Source organism: Anopheles stephensi, chromosome 2 (assembly GCF_013141755.1).
Source record: "Anopheles stephensi strain Indian chromosome 2, UCI_ANSTEP_V1.0, whole genome shotgun sequence".
NCBI classification, from domain to species: domain Eukaryota; kingdom Metazoa; phylum Arthropoda; class Insecta; order Diptera; family Culicidae; genus Anopheles; species Anopheles stephensi.
This window is the reverse complement of record NC_050202.1, coordinates 81,314,792-81,334,014: the sequence shown is the minus strand read 5'-3', so window position 1 is coordinate 81,334,014 and position 19,223 is coordinate 81,314,792. Positions and strand designations below refer to the sequence as shown.

Sequence of the window (19,223 nt, the reverse complement as noted above, 5' to 3'; positions counted from 1 at the left end):
TCGTGCTGAAAACTATGTTGTTTAACTACATAATATTAAAATATTTTAACAGTGTGATATGATTTTCAGCAAGATAAACGACTTCATAAATCAAAACCCTTCATTTTGTTAGCAGAACCCGAGGATTTTATTTATCCATATTGATGTTACAGACGACAAGATGGTAAAACAACTAATTCAATACTACCATTCTAAAAGCCAGCGCCGTCGCTTGTCATTTGTGTAGTGTCAGCATTTGCGTGCTAGAGCGCATTACGGAATGGAAAGTAAAAATGCAGCGCAATAGATCGTCGATGCGCCCTAGCACGTTCATGGTGCGCTTGCTCTCTAAGCGGCAGGCCGATTGATACCGGGTGGACGATAATTCGTGCTGATGACACGCCTGAAACAGATGCGGATCGAGTGGTATGGAATTAGTGCGATAAGGGGCTTCCGGATCTTAAAAGTAACACCAGCGGTGAAGGAGGGAAGGATGAAGCGTGCAGATATCTCAAAGACCATGTCCCCTTGGGAAGGATTAAATGGAAGGTCTAATTACACTCGATTTGCCGCAGGAATGGCCCAACTTAGGATGGCTCCCGGCGAACGTTTTGGGGTGATCCGTGGAGAAAAATATCGGGTCGCTTCCTTCGTCTGCTCCACGTCGTCCATCAGCGGTACATCGAGACTGTCCTTATTGAGCATCATATCTGGAGGCGACGATGGACGATAAGACATTAGGATTTTTTTTTCTATTGCACCATCACTATGTCTTTCATTTGGTACTTACTTTTGTACCTGTTGACTGTCCTCTTCTCCAGCGGTTCACCCATCCCGAGATCGGTAAAGGAACTTGGTGTCCTGTAAAAGACTGAGAAGAGACAAAGCTCAACAAGGGAGTCCTGGAGTGCCCGAAAGAAGGAAAAAATAGCTTACAAAGCTTCGGAGCCTCAAATTGATCCTCAGCCATCATTCGCTCGACATCGTCCTCATTTTTTACGCGCAGCCAGTCTGTAACATGGGGACCAAAATATTACCATAATGCTTGCTCCAGCTGAAGCACTACACAGCACGAACCTTTGTACAGATTGACACCGTCCGGGTACGATTCGACCAAGCACAGGAACCAAAACAGTTGGAAAGCAGCCAGCCACAGATAGCGTTTGCTGACTTCCATCGTCGAACGATGGCCTGCCAGGGTCGATTGGGTTCGTATGCACGTCTGCTACTCAAACACTCGCACAGCACGCACTAGGGTGCCACTAGCGCTAGAACTTGGCTCACTTTCACAGAGCGACTAATTGCTCCTGCCAGGGTCAAACGGATACTAAACGCTTCCGGGCCGAGTGAGTGCAGTTTAAATAGCAACCGGAATTGTGTGGGATTGGGACGGATGTCGTAGGGAATGTATCCCATCCCCGCGTCATAACAGGCAGGCCAAAGCGCCGAAGCCGTGGCAGACAGAAGCAAATAAAACGAATCTGTCACTGGCAGTGCTTTGTGATGAATCTGCCCTATCCAAGCGTGAACCGAGAGAGTAGGTGGATGGCTTGGCTGGCGATGCTTGAAATTTTAAATAAGTAATTTCAATTTTTTTAAACAATGCTAACGTATTTAACATTTCCTAACAGATATAACAAATAGTAAATAATTGAAGATTTTTAGTTGAATTCCTTTTTTATCAATTTCAAAATGGCGACTGGGGCATCAAGTTGCATCATCACAGAACTCATGTCCGCCGAAATACACGTGATCTTTTCAGCTTTTATCTCAAACAAAAGGAGTCCACAATAAAGAAAAGAAAACCAAACTCTCCATTTCAGATCAACTCAAATATGTCGCATTAAAGAATGAGCTCCCATAACTATTTCTTCGGATGTAATCACTTTTCCTATCCAAAATAAGAAACGTTCAATCGATTACTGTTTGATTAAAGAAATTTATTTACAACAATCTTATTCTCCCATCGTCTCTGTCCGATCCCAATCTGACGGTTTCGCCACATTCGGGCTTCAAACTATCTCACCCTGTACTATTCAGCCGACCGCCTCTGATAGTCCGAGCCCTATCCGTTCGAAGCGATTAAAGTGATGCTTAAGATGAAAAGAATTTGCCTACACGGTGTAGATGGGATTGTTTAACCGAGTGTGAAAAAGTGCTCTAAAATGCGAACTTGTGTGTGTGTTTGTTGATTTAACGTAATACAAAGTCATGAAATAAAAGCGTTTAAACAATAAAATTAAACAAAACAATGAAAAATATAGTGAAAGAAAAGAAAACGAAACGGCCACTTGCCGGAAGAAAAGAGAAAGAGAGAGCGAGAGAGAGAGCGAGAGAAAAACAACCGATGTGCGTTCGAGAGTGTATTACAAATACTGGCTTCCTGCTGGGTTTTGGATGTCCCCCGTCGAAACATTCGTCCGTTTTGCTGCTTCCTTGCTTTTGACGCACCCTTGCACACTCACACCCCTAGCCATCGTTGCTGGATGAATGTGTGTGTGTGTTGTTTTGTTAATGCTAATGGCAGTATATTATCATCATATGTATAGCGTTTATATGCGCAGTATATGACCAGCGTCATTTCCGTACGTAATCGCGCTCTCCTTCATTGACTCCGACAGGTCGATCAATGACGTATGCGGGAAGGAGCGCCTGGTTCGCCTGGTCACCATCCGGTCATGGGTCACTTACACGGCTAGGCACACATACACACAGCTTCCTTTACATTCTAGCACCATTCATGCTCCCATACCGGGGCTACGCGTAATGGCGCACCCGGCATGCTACCCATCCACGCTGACATCCACATTCATCCCGAGTAAGGGGGACCAGAGTCCCCCCCGGTTAAGTCTACAGCCATCATCCTTAGACCTTAGACCCGCTTCCGACCAAAGTCTTCGATGATGTCGTACTCGGGCACATCGGGACTTCCGGTGTCGTAATACGCGTAATCGTAGCTGTCATCTTCCGGCGGTCGCTTGGTGATGGTCGCGTTCGGTGGAATCGTTGGAGCCTTGGAGAATGGACGGGGCGTCGCATTACTGCTGCCACCCTTCGTCCCGTGCAGTGACTTCGTCCTGCTCGAGTCCTTGTGATGTTTCGGCGATGTCTTCGGCGTTACCGGTTCCGACGGGCCATCCTTCTGCTCTTTGCGTGCCGTCGTTGGCTTCACCGAGGAGGACGAAAAGAACTCATTGATCCGGGCGGCCGCCTGACGGGCACGCTCCAGTATCAGATCGTTCCCACTGGCGGCGATATTCTGCGAGTGTGCCGTGCGGAAGATTTCCTCCTCGTCGCTCGTGGACAGCGAGGCAAGGCCGTTGGAGTTGCGGGCTTGGGCAAGAGCGGCCGCTGCGGCCGCCTTCGCCTTGACGCGGTTCCGGTAGAAGTCCTTCTCGTACAGCTCCGGATGATACTGGCCATCGTCTTCGTCGATTTCGGTCGGGTTCGGTTTGGCGGAGGTAACCACGATCGGGGACTGTGTCAGCAGGTTCGATTTGGAGATCGGTGGCTGGAAGAACCGATTCGGTGGGGGAGGTGTATTGGTGGTGGTGATGGAGGTGAAGGGAGCACGCGTGGTGGTGGTCGTCGTGGTGGATGTGGACGTGGACGTTACGGGCGGAATGGTTGGAATGTATCCAGGATAACGGGTCGTTGCCGGTGCCGGGGCTTTCTCGGTTGTGCTAGTCGTGGTGGTAATGCTCACACGGTCGGTAAACGGAGACTTCTCCAGCCCGATGACACTCTTCTGGTTGACGAACTGAAGCAGAGCTTTCTTGCTGATCGCGTTCGGTTTGAAGGTGGTCGGATTGTACTGATCCTTGGGCACGAGCGTGGAGAACTTCTTGACCGTTGAGGGCGTGTGTCCTTCATTGCCGGACCGTGAAATGGACTGGTAGCGTTCCTTAGGGACGGCCTTCTGCACGATGGATGGTGGGATGGTCGTGATGGAAGGTGCCACCGTTACGGGGTTGTTGAGGAACGGATTCAGGAAGGAGTTTTGCTGAGGTGCTCGCTGACGGAAGCTCTGCTGGGCTGGAGCGAACGTCGTTGGAGGAACCGGGGTCGTGGTGGTGGTGGTGGTAGATGTGGTCGTTGTGCTGGTACGACTACCCTGATACTCGTTATAGTTGAATTGGTTCAGCCGGTTCGGGTCGACGTTGAATGTACGCGACTGTGGCCGGATGCGTTGCGATTCCTGCGGTGTCGTGACAGAACCCTCATCAAACGAACGTTCCGTTGCTCGACTCTCGAAGGTGCTTCGCGGACGAATGGTGGTCGTTGTCTGGGACGCGAAGAACTGGAACGGATTGTTCGCAGGAGCGGCAGACGTGGTGCTGACAACCGGTGCCTGTTGGCGTGGCTGACTGTTGAAGTTAAACGACTGCTGCTGTGGTTGCGGCTGGTTAAAGTTGTTACGATCGTACTGTGGCGGTGTGGTGACGGTGATCTTGAAGTTGTTTCCGGCTGGTGGATTGCCACCGAAACGTTGAGCAGCCTGGGGAGCAGCTTGGGTGGTCGAGCTCGTAACTATCGGCTGCTGTTTCGGCTGCTGCTGTTGTTGTGTGTTGAAGAACTGAGTGTTTCCTCGACTTTGGAGCTGGGCCGGCTGCTTAGCGAACGGTGCCGGAGTGGAGATGATCGCCTGTCCAAACGATGGAACCTGAGCGGACGACTGTTGTGGCTTCAGTACGGTCGTTGGCTGCTGTCGGAAGTTGGGGATCTTCGGGATGTCCACAAAGTCATCAGGTGTCGTCGTTTGAAGCTTTGTGTTCTGTTGACGTGGCTGCTGTTGTTGCTGCTGCTGCTGCCGTTGCTGTTGTAGCTGCTGCTGATGGTTGTATTGCTGATGGTTTGACTGCTGTTGTGGCTGCGGTTTCGTCACACTAACCGGCGTAGTGCTCGTACTCGGCTTAAGCTCATTGCGCAGCGCATTTAGATGATGTGCACGGACACTGCCCCGACCACGGTTACGGCCACGGGTTCCAGCTTGGGATGATGGTGCCCGATTCGATCCCGCCCCTGCCGTCGAGCGTGGTGTCGTCGTTGACTTCCGGTACAGTTCCTCCTCGTAGTCCTCCTTGCCGTTGTTCCGGTTGTTAAAGAAGTGCGAACTGTGCGATCCACGGAAGATCTCATCGTCTGGGTAGTGGCGCGAGACGGAAGTATCGGCAGCAACGAAGACACACAGATGGAAACAATAAATAAGCGTAAAAGAAAATGAGAAAAAAAATGGGGAAAAGAAAATGAGAAAATGAAGAATGTTGCGATTTAATAAGTGTGAAAAACCATCAATAATCATTCAATTATCGTATTTCGATCGATCGATGAGGTAAAGGAAAATGGCGTTCCCCGTAACACCGGGGAGCGGCCACCACCGGTAGTGGATCAAGGCGGCATGCAAGATGGTGATGGCGGAGTCGACGTAATCAACGTTTAGCGGCAAGGCAAGTGAAATGAGGTGCGTAATTATCAATCAGTCCAGTCGTCTAGAAAAAAGGTAGTTTTAGCCAAGTTGAGTCATGCAGGTAAGTGGTTCGTATTGCTTGTCAGCGAACAAGTTTCTCCGTGAACGGAACCTGCTTCCGGTCGGTAGTGGCGTTGATGAGAGTGGATGATGATGAAGCGCTTAACTACACACACTAAACTACGGCTATTTACTGTTGAAGTCGTTGTGCTGGGCTGGGCGCGATTGCTGTGGTTGCTGCGACTGTGGTTGCTGCCGTTGCTGCTGTGGTTGCTGTGGCTGGGGTTGTCTTTGCTGCTGTGGTTGTTGTGGCTGTCTTTGCTGCTGTGGTTGCTGTTGCTGTGATCGTGCAAAGTTGTTGCTGAAAGATGGCGTCGTAGTGCGAATTTCATCCACCGAAGGGCGGCGATCGGCAGGAGTGGCCGTTGCTGCTGCCGCTGTTAGCTGCCGAAAGTGCTGAGCCTGCAGCAGTTGTTGCTGGTTCAGCAGCAGCTGATGTTGCTTGTGTTCCACATGCTTCTGGTGCAGCTTCGTCGGTGCCTGGCTCGTTTTGTAGAAGACGTGTTCCACCGGCGTGGATGGAGTGGTGGTGGTGGTCGTCGTAGTAGTGGTTGTGGTCGTGGTGGACGTGGTGGCGGCCTGGGGCGTCACCGGTTGACGGAAGTATTGCTGAGATTGTTGTGGATGGGATGGTTTCTGCACGCTAGGGATCTGATTCAGGTTTGGTGTTTGCTGTGGTTTGGAGCTCTGGTTAACAATGTACTGCTTGCTTCTTCGAGCATCGCCTGTAGAATATGTAGATCGATCGGTTAGTAACGCATAGACAATCCGCATTTGAGCAAGGAACTTTAAAGCCAAAGTAAGCCATTTGTAACCCAAAGTAAAATCGTTAAGGACACTTACTCGTTTCAGCACGCTGCAGATGGAAGGTGGCCTCTTCTTCCTCCGCGTACGGGGCCCGCTTGCTCTCGAATCCGGAACCGAGCCGGTATAGGTCGAAGTTGTCACTGCCGTAGTACAGTGTGGCCGCCTCACAGTCGACATCACCCCAATCGGCACAGATCTGAGCTTCCTGATCGAAAGCCGTACCATTGGGGCACAGGAAGCGGAAATCTTGCACCTTCAGGTGTTCAGGTGTAGAAAGAATTTAAAGAGAGCAACAGAAAACAATTAAGCAGCTAATCAAACAAAGTCATCGAGAAGTATTTTCTTTCTTTTCGTTGTAGAGACTCTCTGGTCTCTTGCAGTTTGGGCTCATAAGGGTGGTGCTCCAGGAGTAGCAGAGAAGTATAATTAATTTGTGAGAATTCTTAATCGCATGCAGGCAGGCAGGTAGGTAAGACTGCCTACCTTCAGATGAATTAGAGTTCCAGCAACTTCTCAAGGAATGCAAGAACGTCAAACAATAGCAACCCAACCACTACTGGCAGCCGGGCGCTACCTTTACCATCATATTATCGGGTAAGGTGTGAAGTAAGCAATTGCCCCATGCTACATTACACAGCCAAGAAGACAACCTTCATCTCTTTTCGTCCAAAGCTGGTATGCATTCGCACGCACCTTTGCAGCCGAGTTTTTTGATCGCCAAACCACCCCCCAGAGATCAGTAGAGCTTAAGCCTGCAGGCCGGAGTAATTACTGGCTGCAGCTGAAGGTTGTACACACGCGACGCAACGCACGTCAGGTTGATACTCGTGTGCTGTGGCTTAGTTTCCCAGACAGTATGGCGCCGCTGCGACTACCCAGCGTCAGCCCTCTGTCATCGTGCCGATCGCCCGCTCCCTTCATTCAGGCGGGGTTTAATGTTTAGCAAGCACGGTAGCCATTCATTCGTCGGAAGATAAGATTGCTTGATACAGCCCCAGCACAAAAGCCGGACTCCGACGTCCAATTGCAATGGCGGTGTGTGTGCGCACACGCGCACCCGGTCGGTGTGAATATGATGATGATTAATTGTGAGTTTGCGGTTGGGTCTCAGTTTTTGTCTGCCACCAGCGAGCAGTTTTTTTTTGTCGGTTTCTGCGGTTAAGCAATTTGATTAGTCTCCACTCGCTGTGACTTGTGTGTGTTCGGTTGAAAGACTTAAAGCTCCGGATGGATGGAGAACGGTTTCGGAGGGGCTTTATTTGTTGGTTTTCTGGCGACTGTTCGCAGACCCGCAACACTCACACAATCTGCCTAAATAATCGTTTATTATTCATCGCGCTGATGATGAATTGTATAATAAATTCGCCAAAGACGGGTTTCGTTTTCATTACCCTTTGCTGGGAAATGTTCCAAGCGAAGCGAAGAAGACAACAAGAACAGGCTACGAACGGCTCTGGTGATTGATTGATAAAAAGCGCGTGGATTGCAAAATTGTTTGCAACGCCCCAGAAAGAGAAAGGGAGACGTTCGGTGGTCCCCATTCTAATTGAAAGTAAATGCATCAACGCACCACCCCAAAACAAGGTTTTGCAATTTGCGGGGAGGTCTGCAAAGTAAACAGTTTACACTACGCTCATCGGTAGCAACACTAAAACCCGCCGCAATTATCTCATCTGATCTAGCCGAGATCATCACACTAAAGGCTGTGAACTTTAAAAGTGACCTGATTTCAGTTTTCCGGTTGTATGGGAGTGTGTGTGTGTGTTTCCCTCTTTAACGCATCGGACTGCGGGCAGCTGAACGTAACGCAACGTACGCTCGAAAGATCGCAGCAAGATCCGAATCTCCTTTCTCGGATTGAAGAAGGTGTGAAATGTGGGCTCGGATCGATCAAGCTGGACAGGGCCATCTTTCGTGCCATTTTGATGTTACCGTAGCCGACCTCGCACATTACGAAACGTCCTTCGGCTGGACATCGTAAAACTTGGGAGCAATCAAGGCGGGTCTGGCGTTAGACTATTGCGAAGCAATATTTAAAACCATCTTCATCTAAAACAAAGTGTTTACAGCTGTGTGCTCCGCTGGGGTTAGATTGGAACTGGAAAGATTCGATTTGTTAGCTTTTTTTACTGTAGCAGTCAACCCAGCAGGGTCTCATTATCTATTCCATCGGTGGCATTTGCAGTGATCACAGGTGATGGAATGTGATCGTGAGCTTACGCGATCGTGTACGCGAATCGTACCGCAGCTCCGGCCAAAACCCACACCCTTCAACTGGTTAGGCGTCCTTGGATGTTGGAAGGACCCCGCCTGGAATATGCCAGTTCCGTTTAGCGATTCTTTCATGTTCGCTCCTTTTGGAGGATAAAAAACAACACTCACACACCCCAGGAACAAAGCGTTTGACACCTGATCGTGCCAAACGTAGCTCGCGTACACTTGGCAAGCTACATGTCCGAGGGCTCCGTTAGGTCGTTGGATGGATCGATGTATCCACAGCGGACAAGGACGTCCTGCTGATCACATTGGGAGTTTTGGAGACACGCAAGACACACAAGGTACGGCCATCGAGTCGAGTGGCATGACTTCTTGCAGGCCTGGAGGCATTGCGGGACAATCCTCAGCCGAGCACGAGCCTAACGAAGGTTCGAAGTCATCCGAAGGAGATCCCACCTTTTTTTGCTGGGGCCTACTCGATGATGCCATGCTCGTGCCCTCTCCCGCCACCACTCGACCCTCTCTTCTCTCTCCACGACAGTCATCAGCGCGGTAGAAAAACGCTCAACCGAAAAGGTCACGCGAGTCTCTTGGGAACGGTTCCCTGGCATCGGTGCTCGAGCACTGCTTTGATGACGCTGGTGACGCCGTTTGCCAGTTCGATTATATGAAGCAAATTTTAGTTTTTTGTTTTTTTTTTTCTCGGTTTGCCAACGAAGCTATTGGTGTATGTTCGATCCCCACACGTGGGTACGAGCAGTTGGGGGTTGACCTCCGGGATCTCCGGGTCAACGAGGAGGTCATCGATGTGTTCGTTTAAGGGTGTTTGGAGATGTTTTTTTTTTGACAAGAGAACCTCATACTTACACCGACACCGGCCACCTTCACGCAAACGTGAAACATCTGGCATTGCGTTTCCGAGTCCGCGTAGTACCCGCCGAGGATTTTGTCCCGACAGGTGAAGCCCGTTTTGGGCATGTTGTCCAGGCTGTAGCGTGGTCCGGGCAGGAACTGTCCATTGTTGCTTACGATTGCAGCGGCCATCAGCAGCGCTAGAACGAGGAAGAAGGAGATTGTATAGAGATTATTAGCAATAATTTACGATCGTTGGAATTTCGAAACGGTGTTGCCGAAACGTCGAGGCGCTCGAGCTGTAAATGAAGCTTCAACGTACAACGCGCCAACCAGTTTAACATTTAGAAGATGCTCCCAAAGGTTAGCGTCTTCGCGAGAATGTTTTTCGAAAGAGTGAGTTTCCATTTTCCCTTCGATAGGGTTCGGTGCCATCGACCCCGAGACATTTCCTGTGACACAACAAACCCCCCCCCACCCTTGCGCTGGCTAATGTCACCCAAAACGTTTGCCGATCCTAGTGCCGTTCGATAGCGAATATTTGGACAGGCGGGCTGCCATTTGCTGCTGCCGCATGTTTTATGCAAATCGCGCACCGCAACGAATGCTGCTGATCATCGGGTCCGCAGTTTGGCATTACAATGGTGAACTGACGTGTTGCTGTCGCTCCCCATTGTTTGTAGCTCTCGGAGGTGGTGGCAGAGTTCGCGTCGAAAACGTCTTCGAATCGTCTTCCACTGTTAGCGTTTCTTCGGGTTTCGGTTAGAAGAAAAAACAAGATTGTTGCACTGCCGAGCAGAGAGCGCGTGACCGGGCGGCGGTAGCGCCTAACCACTGCCAGTGAAGCATCCCTTCCGGTTATCACGATTTAAGTGTAATGATTTCCAGACCCACCGCCACGACCGTGGGTAGTTTTGGTTCGTTGTTTTCTGTTCGGGTTCGGTTCGTTTTCAACGACATTTCCGTGAAAGTTGACCTTTTTTTTTTGCTTGCTGCTTGACCTATCGGGGACCTATGTGGTAACTACAATGGGCAACGTGAAGCTGGCTCCCTGAAGCTCATGAACTGAAACCGATCTAGCTTCCCGATCGACTCGCTTCGTCGATCCGTCCGTGCATCGTGTACCGTACTGTCCATCCCGTTGACATTGGGGTCCAGCATGGGTCCAGCTGAGTTGCACAATCCGTGTGCGTATCGCTATCGTGATTGAACGCGGGAACTTTTTCCCGTGCACCGCTGTCACTCATTAAGCTGTCCATTGTGGCACAGAAATCCTCTGCTCCCACTCAACAGCAGCTCTTCACTCAACACTGCTACGGTTGAATCGCCTACCATACCATCCTACTGTCCGCGGCCAAATGGCTTCGTTCGGACATTTAACCTCAAGCTCATTACCCAATTACGGACGATTGACTGCAGCCGAATGCGGTGCTTTTTGTTTTACACCTATAGCAATTGGCCGTTTTGCTACCGTTAGCGCTACCGTTGTTCGAGCTATTTCGAGCGCATGTGATCCTGTCAGTGGCTCCGAAAATAGTGAACAAAAAAAAAAACACAAAACCCAAACCAAACGCCAACAATTACCGAGTGATCTCTTTCGACACACTGTGGCACAGGTGCCGATGATTTGCTGTGCTACCGAGCGCTTTCGGCATTTCGTTAGCAAAGGTCACCGAAGCGATGGAATGGAATGCCAAAAATGGGTATGCATGCGGTAAGGCTGCCAGGCAGATGAGCGCCTTCACGTGGAAGCAAATTGTTTGAAGGTATTTAAAAACGCTTCGAATTGCGTTCGATATGCGGATGGTTCGGTGTATAACGGCCAAAAGTTCAATCACCGCAGTATGTGCAAGTCTAGTGCGCTGAATGGAAAATTAGGTATTAAGTTTGAGCTGATCAAGGGTACACAAAAACGTGAAGAAGAGTGCTGGTCTTAATGGTACAAAATTGTGTATAACAGAAGAATTGCTTAGAAACAAAATAGATGTGACTTTTTCATTGACAGCTGTATTTTATTAATAAACTCTTCCAAAGTTATTTTGAATTTTTAGCAAATTTTACGGCGCCATAATTTGAGAGAATACAAAGTTTCATGATGTAAGACTATCTGTTTGTAGGACTTAATATAACACTTAGTATAACACTTAGACGAGCGCCTTGAACATGCATAAATCTTATTGAAACACATCGCATATGCCTTGTGTTCAGGTTCATCAGTGCAAGATGCATTTTTAATTTATTTTTTATTAGATTGAACGATCAAGTCTTAAATTGTTGGGTTTAAATCGTTAAAAGGTGGGTTAAAGAACTGTATACCAGTTTTATAGCGCTAATTTAACCGATGGGGCGGTCCGGTGGCCGAGGCCGGGGCTCAAATCCCATCCAGATCGCCTCCCCGTGCGTAGGGCTTGACTACTTTACTAGGGGTAAAATTAAGTCACAGAAAAGCCAGAAATGGCAGGCCGAAACCTCTCGAGGTTGTAGTGCCAAGGAAGAAGAATTTTTACCGACACAAAATGTTTGATCCTTCGGTTTGATTCATTGTGCTATTTTATAACTGAGACTTTAGTAAGTATTTCTGAGTTAGTATTTTCTTGTATTTCTGAGTAAAGTAGTTTTATTAGTTAGTAGTAAATGCCTACGCCAGTGGCAACAGCTATTGTACAAGCAATCGATGCATTCCATTCCTGTTGGAAAATGAACCTAGCCCACGATAAATTTGCAGCTACAATAAATCATCTTCAGCCTCAACTATCATATCATCCCGCCAAACATCCTAAACCTTCGGTTCGGTATGGCTGCTCGAAAACATTCCACCCTAAGCTAAACCATTTGCCCCGCAAGAAGTAACCGCACATTCCATCCAGTGCACTTTCGTAAACGAAATACTCCCGAAAGCGATGCAGTCCGATCCGTGCCGCTGCCTGATTGATGGTCGTGCCACAACCGGTGCAAGATTGCATTGCTTGCTCTTCGCGGATCGAACCATCCCGATCGGTGGTGCTTCCACTGCATCTAGCAGCAGTACGATCGGTTAGGCTCATTATTTTCCCCAACCTAACACCATCGCACCAATTGAATGATTGCTTCCATTCCAAGCGTCTACGGCAGCAGCGTCGTGTGAGCAAAAACGGGAAGGCGGCCCGCTTTAGGCGCGAGCCACATAAAACTGACGATAGGCGAAAAATGCAGCCGTTCGGATCGGATTGAAAGGAAACTGCAATCCAGTAGCGAAAGCAATGGCGTTTTTCTTTCCACATTACACCATCGCCGCGCTGCGGGTTTCGTTTGAGTGTGCATGCTGTCTTCTTGAGCAGCTTTGGTGGTTGAATTCTGCGGCCAGTGTTTATGCTGGCACAAAGGGGGTGGTGAAAACAGCGATGGTAAACAATGCACATTGGCATGCGCGATGCTTTGGCGGAGGTCACCGGAGGCCACCGAACTGGACCGGCGTACGTCCCGATGACCGTGCCGTGCGCTGATGACGGGTGATGATGAATCGAATCGCAATGGAACGGCGTTGGGGTCCATCCGCCCCAAAACAACTGACCGTCTTGCAGCATCCACACAACGAGCGAGTGGTGGGTATGTTGTAAGCGGCAGTAACAAGCGGTAAAATAAATTACACAGCATGCCCACAACCAGCCGCACGGGTCGGGGCAAACAATTTGGGTGGAATTTTCGGTAGCGCCGCAGTTACGCAGTAACGACGCATCGCGACGCGATCATGGTCACAAGGTCACGCAGCTTACCATCTGCAGCGCATCGCAGGCTGGATGCTGGCCAGTTAGATCGGTAGCGTAATTAGCAAACGCGAGGGCGAAGTCTTCGAAGCTCGCGTCCAACGCCACGTTTGCAACTGTGATGAGAACCGTGGGAGTCGTTTGGGGTGTTGCATAACGAAGCGTTCGGAGTGTTGAGGGAGACCGCGCTGAATGGGCTCACGAGCACGAACGGGCACCGTGGTGGGATCGTTCTTGTTGATAAATCCACCACCGTACTGGAGGAGTTGGATTAGCTCAAGAGGGAGCGTAAGCATACTGAACATCGATCCATTGACCGGTAGGAGTTCTGCTTTCACCCTGCATTGACCCCAAGTGCTTATGCTACTCACATCCATTCTTCGGGAGCCCAAAAAAATGGCAGCCAATCGCCGTATCATAACGGCCGCATTATTTAATCATGCGTTGCCATTCCACGGGGTTCGTCGCTTGCTGATTAATACGTGAAGCGATCTTGTGATTTTTATCACCCTCGAAAGACCCTTCATTTGGGAGGTTCGAATCAGCGTTGCGATGCAGTTTCGCACCCTTCACTTTCAATCTTATCTTGTACGGATCGAGGAAAACAAAATCGAGGAAACACCGCACAAAATGCAAGCACGAACGGAGCATCAATCACCCCGAGCAAAGGGATGATGATCATTATGTTTTAATTTATGTTTTTTTTACCAAACCCTCTTATCCGGGAATGGAGCAATGGTGTGTGTTTTTTTGTTGTTGCTCGTTTTGTTTTTGCCTTCTTGCGTAGGTTCATTATCAGATCATAATTTCCCGTGCTCGCTCGAGCCCTTCTTTCGATGAAGATGGGTCCCGGATTAATGAAGGGGAAAAAGGAATCTCATCACCAGCGGCTTCATTTTCTCACCCCACCCCCTCTTCACGTGTGCATATTCATCGATTAGCATAACGCATTGTGTGTGAGTGTAACCGTGTGTGTTTGTGTGCTGATAAATTAAAGGTTGAGCATTAGGAGAAGAAGCAAAAAAAAGCCTCACGCTTATGGCCACCACAGAACGCTTGCAAACCGCGGTACGTTGCATTTGCTAACGAGGTCAATTATGTAATGCCAATTTGTGCAACCGATTGGGATCGGAAGTACGATCTGCTGTGTGTATTTCCACCGGTTTTCCGCCCCACACCCCATTGTATGGTAAGCAGCAACCCGCCTTTGCACGCCGCAAACGAATAGCCTACCGATGGCGGTGTAAATGGTGCTTGTAAAAACAATTTTTCGTGTGTCCCCATTTTTCTGGGTGGCTTTTGTGTGTGTGTGAATGAAAGGAAAACAATGCAATTTGGTTGCGATCAAGCGGCAGGGTAAGGTAAATTAATATAATTCAACAAATCGTTCATCACAATGCGCTTTGCTGTAAGCGAAAGTGTGTGTATGGGATGTGTTAGGCGGAAAAGGTTTGAACATAATTTTAAAAATAAATTAATTGAATATGCCTAATGGGGTTTTTTGCCTCAAGTTTGCGGCAGCTCACGGAAAACACTGTTTGTGTGGAAACAGAAATGGTTTTCTTATTGCTCAGTGAATGGATGGATTATATCATCTCTCCAAGAATCAATTAAAAAGTGTGCGTGAAAGGTCTTATAGCTTACTAATAAAAAAGACGTTTTAAAACAGTGCTTAGAGTAGGTGAATAGAGCAATAGAGCCTCTTGAACCACTATTTTCTATTCTGCAGCGTGAATGGTCAACCATCAAAGAAGCCTATGCATGAATAAAAGCTAGAATTGTTCGAGTTTTGAACCGAGGCTGGACCGCGTTGAATATCAATACTTTACCATTCATACCATTTGCTGTGGCTACCGATTTCCAGGTACATTTCGAATAAAAGCAAGACATACCTTCTACTATTCAATTTAATTTATTCTGGGGTGCATTTTGCTGCATATATTGAGTAATGTCTTTTTATTTTTAAGGCGAATCCAAGGAGTGGTTTATTAAATTCCTCCGGTAAAGTGCTTTAGATGAGTCATGTCAATTAACTTCTCCTACAAATTTTGCTTGCTTCCACTGGGGAAGTTAGGAAACCCATCACAACCTCTGCAATAACTTTTGTGCCTCCTCTAACACAAAACATTAAAATTACTCGAGCGCACGTCTCCAAGTTTCCTCATCATACCGGAGGGAGAGCCGCATTAAAATGAGTGGAAGCCCGCCACATGGCAAAAGGGTAACTGGTAACTGTGTGCACATAAAAATGGCATCACTACCACCCCACGTCACTCGGCGGGCGAACCATGTTCATGTTTGCATGTTTCCACAAACAATCGGGTGAAGAATTCTTTTAGGCCCCCCCCCAAAAAAAAAGAAACAACATCGACCTGATGCCATTTGTGCTTCAGTCCATTAATTTGCTCGCATTTTCAAAACGCTTCAAACACAATCATCCATGTTGATATTTGGCTGAAGATGGTACCCCTCCCCCTCCCAGTCAAGGTTAGCGCACCGGAGAGGGATGAACTGGTAAAGTTCATTCGCTACACGCGATCGTCCCGCCGATGCCGATTGCTTCACCACGGTGGAAAAAGAAGATTTTTCTCACGATCCGTTGTCATGCCGTCAACCGCCGACGCGACGATTTCGTCCAGCGTTCGAAATAATGGCCGCGTGGAGCATCGTTCGCCCGGCTGCTGCAGGGTGATTGGTATTTTCGATACCATGACGGAAAGGATGACACGGTTCTTGACGAACGCAGCCAGGCGGCTTCTCTTTTTCTGTTCGTGCTACCGAATAATAGGGAATAGGGGTCCGGCGTGTGGTGAAGCATTGCGATTACGTACCGCTAGCGAGCGGGAAACTGGTCGAGGAAGGTGTCAAAAAGTGATGATTAAAAATCGACCATCGAAGACCAACCCCCATTTTGATGATGTATTATTAGTGGCTGCACCGAACAAGGTATCGCAAAAGCACCGCTCAAGGGCGTGCGGGGAAGTAGCTTTGGCTTTGGGGCAACACCAAGAAAGGCACATGTCAAGGTTGCTGGAGGTCTAACGATGTAAGGTAAAGAAGCTACCGAAGGTCTCTAATATAAATCCGGCACATCGTAAAATGGTTTTAATGGACGGATGTAAATTTCCTGCGACAGTGACAGTGGTGCGCATGTGACGTCCCGCAGGCGTTGGCTCTTGATCTGATTAGGCTGAGCACATGTGTGATCTTGGCGGAAGGTCAAAGGAAATTGCCTGTTTGTTGAACGTTAATTGCAGGCGCGTTTGCTCAAAAGACGAGATGGCTGAACAAGGTCTAACTATACTTCAGGATGATCCAGATAAAGCAACACCAAAGACAACGCTAACACACTTAACACATGTTGCAATATAATAAATTTAAATAGAAATCGTGCCTTATCGCACTACTATCAAGGAACCAATAACGTTGACACCACTTTCGTCTATCGCGGTCGTCAAAAGTTGATCGCGAATGTCTCACAGAAGATGTGGGCTTTTTTGCACCAATAAAACACCGATCGATGGTGCCTGCTAAAACATCAGCAAACCCACAGTCGGGAGTGTTAGTCCCGATCCTGCAACTCCTCCTCGAGTGTCGGGATGGGCTGACAAAGCGCTATTTGCATATTTGCCCAAGCTTAGCTGGTTTAATATGGTGACGAAATGTGTCGTGAGCGTCGTAAATTGTTACTGCTGTCGCTGCTTCTCCGTATTTGCAAAGATCAATCAAACACCTCGCACCTAATGTGATGCAACGCATGTGGCGTACCGGCGTAAGGGTGGATGCTATTTTCCACATCCCGGTTCCTGCGTGGGTATCAGAACAGCTTTCGTACCGAATTGCTAATTGGTGTGTTGCAATTGGTGGTTTGTTGCAACATAATTGGAAGTGTTGTACTGCTGCATTTAATTCCCAGCTAGATGTCAGAAAGCGCTTTAGTTGCTTTCCTGGTTTTAGTACAAATCTAAAGACTTGCATGAATGTGCAAACGAGAAACTTACCCGTGCAAAGTGTAAGCTGCTGCATCAGCTCCATTATGCCTGGTGTCGCGTGCTGCACAAACTGCTAAACGTACACCAAAACGATCAGAGGACACTCGTGCGAAGGCAAAGAACTCTCACAAACACTTGCTCACTTGCTTGCTTCTTGGCTTCCAGAACAAGCGTAAACTTTTTGTTTCAGTACACCAGCACACTTTCACTGCGAAAGCCTGTGGCCGGGGATTTCGTTGCTTTCTCCACACAATTCACAACCCTAATCACTATCCCTCTAAAACGTAACAACAGACTACAAATTACAACCACCGTCTCGTTTCGCTTAGTTAATTTCGTTTCCTTTCCCGCACAACAACACACAAATTTATAAACACTTATAAACGGTCGTCACCAATAGGCGCATGATCGAATTTTGCATCTCTATAAACAGAAACCTAAATAGAAAACGGGGCAAAAAAACAAAAGGGTAAAGAAAATAAGCTTCTAAGCTTGCATTCCGGGCCGGCTGGCGCAAGAAACGAATGGTACACAAACTTCTTGCCAACCGGATGTTTTTTGGAGAACCGCTTCACTGGCACCGTAAATCATAACTGACAGAGACGCACCGGATCTTGGCGCGGTGGTTCGTTCCACCAACGTCACCACCTTCGTTCTTCTTGTTCTACTGAGTGCGGTAGGGATAGTGCCCCGAAACATCCGCTAACGCCCTTCCCGGCGAACAATCCCACCGCACCGTCTATCGCACTGGTTGGCGGGAAATGCAGCGTTGGAAAATGCAACGTTCACGAACGTGGGACACGATGCGATGCGAGTTGGAGCCGTTGGTTTTATGATTTGTCAGTCAGTCCGGCCAGAACAATACGAACCACCTGCAACCGTATGCAGCTCACTTCCACCTCAATCGGAGAAGGGCTGCAGCTAATCGACGTGTTCTGGGAAAACTGTTCGGCTGGCCCGTATTGTTGGAGGTGATTTATTGTTTTCGGCAGATTATGTTCACAGTTTATGAAAAGCGAGGCGTGAGAGCGCGAAAGCGAAGGGTGAGGGGTTTTTAATCACTCTCGCCCTAATTCACTTTGATTGCACAAAACGGAGCTCTAGGGGAGACGGAAAAAATCCCCCATCGATGGTTCAAATGGTTGAGGGTCTTATTCTTGGACGAGATAAGTCACTCTTTCGGCACGGTTTCGGTAACTTCTAGAACACTCGATCGGTGCGTTTTAGATGCACAATGCACTCTCAACACACAAGAACACACACACACACACACACACACGGCATCGGATCGATGGAACGTACCGAGCAGGCGTCCGGATGTCTAACACTGGTGGGCATCCGTGAGGCACACTGGTGGCTCGAACTGTTCCCCGAGCTCGACTGCACTTTCCTGCGGCTAGTATCGAAGTGATGCGAGCTGAAAATGAAAGGAAGAGCTAAGACCGACCGTCTTCACTGGAAGCAACACGCCAGGTAGAGAGGGAACCCGACCGATCGCACTCGGATCGCGAAGATGCTGCGGTGCGACCTACCGTTTCTTCAGCACCGAAGAGGGAGAACGGGGTTCATCTGCTGCCCCCAGGTACCCTCCTGCTGGCAGCCGTCGTTTTTGTTGCTGCTGCTGTTGTGTGGACCGATCTGCAACAAACGTGGCCTCGGGTGATCAAATCGGCAACCCTTTCCTCTCAGTCGGCCATATTCTGATCATTGCCGCGGCCGGGTATGGTTTATTATTTTCTATGCTGATTTTCGGTCGGTTGTTCGGTGATCGAGATGGGCATACGTGGCCTTTTTCGGCACCGTAGTGAGGCAGGCGGTTAAATGTTATGGAGGAGTTGTAAAAAGGGGGCGGTTGCAATGACGGTGGTTAGATCTTGTCTTGTCGGGTTGGTGACAAATTCCGGACACTGGCTGGGTGCTCTGGGTTGTGTGTGGTGGCATGGTTTTCCTTGCACATCTCAACAGGGGATCACTTTATTTTGCTAAGGTCACTTGCAATCTGTGTAAGGCTAAACGGGGATAAAAATTCAGACAAATTGTTGTGACGGAAGTAAATAAAAGATTAATTACGGTGGATGTTATATGGTGGTGTTTGCGGTTTATTTT

At 48.6% G+C, this 19,223-nt stretch overlaps 2 protein-coding genes across 2 annotated transcripts; both read right to left on the bottom strand.

The window, feature by feature from the left end:
* Positions 1-103: 103 nt before the first annotated feature.
* LOC118505568 lies at positions 104-1,314 on the bottom strand. Its single transcript, XM_036041525.1, has 5 exons — positions 1,057-1,314; positions 916-990; positions 770-850; positions 539-689; positions 104-382 (listed from the first exon to the last, which is right to left on the bottom strand). Exons 1-5 carry the CDS (start codon positions 1,154-1,156, stop codon positions 328-330), a joined length of 462 nt encoding a protein of 153 aa, XP_035897418.1. The 5' UTR covers positions 1,157-1,314; the 3' UTR covers positions 104-327.
* Positions 1,315-1,898: 584 nt separating this feature from the next.
* LOC118505559 (mucin-5AC) lies at positions 1,899-18,527 on the bottom strand. Its single transcript, XM_036041510.1, has 6 exons — positions 18,420-18,527; positions 17,127-17,554; positions 9,398-9,582; positions 6,350-6,566; positions 5,641-6,231; positions 1,899-5,121 (listed from the first exon to the last, which is right to left on the bottom strand). The coding sequence occupies exons 2-6, from the start codon at positions 17,158-17,160 to the stop codon at positions 2,852-2,854; spliced, it is 3,297 nt and encodes a 1,098-aa protein (XP_035897403.1). The 5' UTR covers positions 17,161-17,554; positions 18,420-18,527; the 3' UTR covers positions 1,899-2,851.
* Positions 18,528-19,223: the final 696 nt, after the last annotated feature.

What these genes read in the sequence shown, in the direction of transcription:
- LOC118505568 (XM_036041525.1), bottom strand. Translation starts at nt 1,156, where the DNA reads ATGGAAGTCAGCAAACGCTATCTGTGGCTGGCTGCTTTCCAACTGTTT. An exon ending in CGGTGTCAATCTGTACAAAG is followed by an intron (nt 991 to 1,056) that starts GTTCGTGCTGTG and finishes CCCATGTTACAG; the next exon opens with ACTGGCTGCGCGTAAAAAAT. An exon ending in ATTTGAGGCTCCGAAGCTTT is followed by an intron (nt 851 to 915) that starts GTAAGCTATTTT and finishes GTCTCTTCTCAG; the next exon opens with TCTTTTACAGGACACCAAGT.
- LOC118505559 (XM_036041510.1), bottom strand. Translation starts at nt 17,160, where the DNA reads ATGGAGCTGATGCAGCAGCTTACACTTTGCACGG. An exon ending in GCAGCTTACACTTTGCACGG is followed by an intron (nt 9,583 to 17,126) that starts GTAAGTTTCTCG and finishes TCCTCGTTCTAG; the next exon opens with CGCTGCTGATGGCCGCTGCA. An exon ending in TCTGCAGCGTGCTGAAACGA is followed by an intron (nt 6,232 to 6,349) that starts GTAAGTGTCCTT and finishes CATATTCTACAG; the next exon opens with GCGATGCTCGAAGAAGCAAG.